The sequence below is a fragment of the Zerene cesonia genome, chromosome 15 (assembly GCF_012273895.1).
Source record: "Zerene cesonia ecotype Mississippi chromosome 15, Zerene_cesonia_1.1, whole genome shotgun sequence".
NCBI lineage: Eukaryota > Metazoa > Arthropoda > Insecta > Lepidoptera > Pieridae > Zerene > Zerene cesonia.
In genome coordinates, this window is record NC_052116.1 from 9,446,255 (window position 1) to 9,450,585 (window position 4,331).

The 4,331-nt window shown below is 32.9% G+C and overlaps 2 protein-coding genes across 2 annotated transcripts in view; one reads left to right on the forward strand and one right to left on the reverse strand.

Moving 5' to 3' along the window:
- Nucleotides 1-291: 291 nt before the first annotated feature.
- LOC119832170 (60S ribosomal protein L22-like) lies at nucleotides 292-1,950 on the forward strand. Its single transcript, XM_038355781.1, has 3 exons — nucleotides 292-419; nucleotides 502-790; nucleotides 1,757-1,950. Exons 2-3 carry the CDS (start codon nucleotides 511-513, stop codon nucleotides 1,918-1,920), a joined length of 444 nt encoding a protein of 147 aa, XP_038211709.1. The 5' UTR covers nucleotides 292-419; nucleotides 502-510; the 3' UTR covers nucleotides 1,921-1,950.
- A 1,219-nt stretch (nucleotides 1,951-3,169) lies between these two features.
- The window catches only part of LOC119832153 (probable aconitate hydratase, mitochondrial), a 17,129-nt gene continuing 15,967 nt past the window's right edge, over nucleotides 3,170-4,331 (reverse strand). Inside the window, exons 15-16 of the mRNA XM_038355763.1 lie at nucleotides 3,955-4,084; nucleotides 3,170-3,698 (exon numbers count right to left, since the gene is read on the reverse strand). Coding sequence (XP_038211691.1) covers nucleotides 3,561-3,698; nucleotides 3,955-4,084 — 268 coding nt within the window. The 3' untranslated portion in view covers nucleotides 3,170-3,560. The remainder of the gene's footprint in view (nucleotides 3,699-3,954; nucleotides 4,085-4,331) is intronic.

Here is a 4,331-nt window from a genome sequence, read left to right on the forward strand (position 1 = left end):
GGAATATGTTATTGCCTTGTTGTATTCCAAAACCTCAAATCAACTTACTTTATAAATTTCAAATGCGACTTTAAAAAATTTTACTGTTGTCGAGTTAAAAGACATAGATTTTATAGTTATATAAGCTATTTTCTTCTAAAAATATTAACTTTTTTTCATCCATAAATTAACACATAATGTGAATAGATATTAATTATTAATCATTATTGTTACATTAATAATTATGATTTATTATTATTACTTTTAATTTAACTAAAACTAACAATCTAGTAATGTGGTTAAAATATGATTCTATAGTCTTTGAACGAAAATTTAATCTATAATGTTAATGTATAGAAAAAAAATTAGACGCTGTCACAAATATTGTCTGTAGGAATCGGCCATTTTGCAGGTTTTTCGGCGACTGTAACACGTGTTCTGTAGGTTACTCGTTGAATTTTGTGAAAAATAGTTATTTGAACCCTGTAGATATTGTGTACAATAGAGATTAATCTGTTCCAGGTTGCCACAATGGCAGTAGCAAAGAAACCAGTAGCTAAAAAAGCTCAGTTGCACCAGAAAACTGGTAAAAAAGGTGTCAAAGGCGGTAAAATCCGTGGCAAGGGCCAGAGGAGAAAGATTAACCTGAAGTTTACCATTGATTGCACACACCCCGCTGAAGACAGCATTCTTGATGTAGCAAACTTCGAAAAGTACTTGAAAGAACGTGTAAAGGTGGAAGGTAAAACAAATAACCTAGGCAATCACGTTGTCATCGCCCGCGACAAGACTAAAGTAGCCATCAGTGCAGGTTAGTATTTACATTTCCATCCATGTCGATTAGTTTGTGTCAATTAGAATTTATATTGTTGAGTCAATCAACATTGTGAAAGATGTAAATTTGTTCAATTTAGCTTGAAACGTTCAGTTTTTGTTTCAATCTAGATTATTTTACAAATAGGTTATTAAGAAAATGCTGGATACTATTTTATAAAAAAATCCAGCAATTTAGAACATATACCTATAAGAATCCTAATTCTATGATTATGGTTACCATCACACAAACAACTAAACATTTTCGGGTTTGGTGTTGGTTCATGTAGTCTAAAGTATGTTTAGTATTAGATTATTTAATTTTCTATCTAAATTGTCTTTTATAAGAAACAATCAAAACAAAACTGATTACAATTCTGTAAATTCAATCAAAATCAGATATGATATCCAATTTACTTAATATTTATATCAATAGATGTACTTACTAGACGCTTGTAAACATCTTAGAAATTATGTGTCAATTATCAAAATGAATAACAATATTAGCTCACCTGGCAAAAGCTGTTCTTATCAGTTAGAGGTAAAATAATAGATGGTCAATTCTCAGACCTACTTGACATGCTTACAAAATTTCATGAGAATGGGTACAACCATTTCAGAAGAGTTTGGGTAACATTGTGACACAAGTAAGAAGATGTATTAAAAGTATGCTTATCTACCAACCAGTTAACTAAGCTTTCATTATTTATTATTTTTCTCATGAATTCACACTAAAAATTTCCCCATTTAATAGCCACTATCTACACTAATATTATTAAGAGGAAGAATTTGTATTTTTGTTTGTATAGGATAAACTCAAAAACTACTGGACCGGTTTCAAAAATTCATTATAAAGTCGCAACTTCACTGAATGACATAGGTTATACCATGGGCGAAGCCGGGGCAAGCTGCTAGTTGTAACCTTAATACGTAAGAAATTAAACATACAAATATTATATTTCAGACATTCCCTTCTCAAAGAGGTACCTCAAATACTTGACAAAGCGCTACCTTAAGAAGAACAATCTGCGTGACTGGCTGAGAGTAGTTGCCTCCGCACAAGACTCTTACGAGCTGCGCTACTTCAACATCAATGCTGACAGCGACAATGAGGATAATGAGGAATAACCTGTTGCTAATTATATAGTTTTACACTAACTTGGTTTTAATTTATTTCCACAATTCATATTTTTGTCAGCCTAGTGCTAGACATTACTTACTTAAATCAGATTATTTTTTTTATATCATGGTCAATGTATTTTATATACCTTGACCAACAGTAAATTATTAACAAAAAGAAATTTATTACATTCCAAATATGGAGTGAGGCAATTGGATGGAGTTTTGACATTGCTCCAACTGATTCCAAAAATAAAATATTTTGAAAAAAAATCGAATCTTATTTGTAGTAACCACTAATTTAATACTTATTGCAAAAATAATTTTCAATAAGTTTAATACAAATGGTATTTACTTTTATACTATGTCTTAGTAATTTTGCAGTACAAATAGTCCATATTTTATATGAGGAAAAGGTGATTTTTTTTTGGAAGTAATTCACATTTCATTGTAGGTCCAAGAAAAAAAAATCAGACTAGTATTGTTATCTGTGACAGATAATCACAAGTAAACACATTTAAAACCCCCCGACCTATTTTTTATTGTCATTTAAGAATCACCGCAAGCAAACTGACTTTATAATAAAAAAGCCACATGAAATAAGGTTCATCCTTTTGTAAGCTATACACCCCCTATAGGGGATAAAACTTGTTCAATGCACGTGAAACATGCATATCACTGAGTAGTGAGTACAATGTGTCGCAGGCAAACCGTAGTTTCGCCGTTTAGAAACGGTGCGTCAATTTACGAACGCTTGCAGTTATGGAATAAATCGATATTCTAAATCAGACATTGTTGTTTGGGAAATGGGTTGTATATTATTTTAAGAACTACATAGCAGTAGCAAATCATGTTGTTCTGCTGCGTAATACAATTTGACTGCGTTCGCAAATATTTTATAGAGATCTTCCATTGAGCCACAAGTATTTAAATTATTGAAATAACTTGGCTCTTGCAACAGAAATATAATGGTTTTAATACATGCTGGTCTGCTACGCAGAATAATAAGACATGATCGTTCAGACAGTATCAAATCCATGCAATAATGCCACTGTAAAAATGTTAAGAAAACGCTTTTAAAACAATGAGCTGATTACCAAACAAATGAGATATATAACTTTTAGTTTCCAGTCGTTGTGTTTAGAGCAATTTACAGTCACAGATTTAATCACAGGATTTAACATTCGATGATTTATAAATATATTTCTTAATTTTATTAATTTGAAATACAGGGATGACAAAAATAATAACAACCATATTACGTACGTATTTTATTTTTTTAATAATTATGTACATAAATAAAATAACTTCGCTTACATAATTACTGATTTATAATAATACATCGAAGAAACGTTCGAACTTAACACTATACGCATCTATGACTCTACAACTCTAAGTAAGATTCAGACGCCGCGACAATATTTAAAAATGCACTACCATAGAAAAATTGTACTAAAATCGGTAACAATTTCAACGATATCATATCACTTTAAAACTAGAATAACTTTTAATTATCTGTATTGTCTAAGTTTGACGTTTAATTTCGCGGCAAAAGTGACAGATTTGAAATTCGAAGTGAAGGCGATTTTCATAACCTAAATTGCTGCCTACAAGTTGATTCTCGTGGGGCGAAGGGCGAGGGGCGCATCTCACTTGGCGGCGAGCTCCTTCATCCTGTTGAGGGCGGAGCCCGCGCGGAACCACGAGATCTGCTGTTCGTTCAGTGAGTGGTTCAGCTTGATGCGCTCCGTGCTGCCGTCCTTGTGCTTGATCTCGCAGTCAACAGGCTGAGAATAGACCAAATACATATTAATTTAGATTATTCCACCGTGAATACGAATTTGGTTTCCACACATATCGTTTAAATATCGAATAACTTACGATCTCTGGACTGTTAAATGGGCAATTTGTACATAATAGCAGTTATGCTTTGAAATACATATATCCAAATATATATTCTTTAAATTACGTATTCTATTCTTCAAACGCTCATTTAAAAAAAATGTAATGTATTTTTTAAGTATGAGAGAGAGCGAGCCGCACCTTGCCGGGCGCGAGGCCGCTGAGCCCCAAGAGCGAGATCTTGTCGGTGGGCTGGATCTTGTCGTAGTCGGCCGGGTTCGCGAACGTGAGCGGCAGCAGGCCCTGCTTCTTGAGGTTCGTCTCGTGGATGCTGGAATATAGAGTTTTGGCATACTTATTTCAAATCGAGTAGTGTGGGATTAATTACTGTAAAGCATTATTATTGTATTATTTCAGATATTGTATGAAAAAGAAGAATAAAAAATAACTTAAAATGTGCTAATACATTTAATTTTTTATAGGAATAAAATAAACGTGCCATGTGTAATTGGCATATTCAGCGTCATATATGTAACGTGACATGTATTAACGTGTTGTGTGTAACGTGGCGTGTGTGA

Bases quoted from the DNA above. Each gene is read 5' to 3' on its own strand.
- LOC119832170 (XM_038355781.1), top strand. From the start codon at position 511: ATGGCAGTAGCAAAGAAACCAGTAGCTAAAAAAGCTCAGTTGCACCAG. The intron at 791-1,756 runs GTTAGTATTTAC...ATTATATTTCAG, and splicing joins TAAAGTAGCCATCAGTGCAG to ACATTCCCTTCTCAAAGAGG.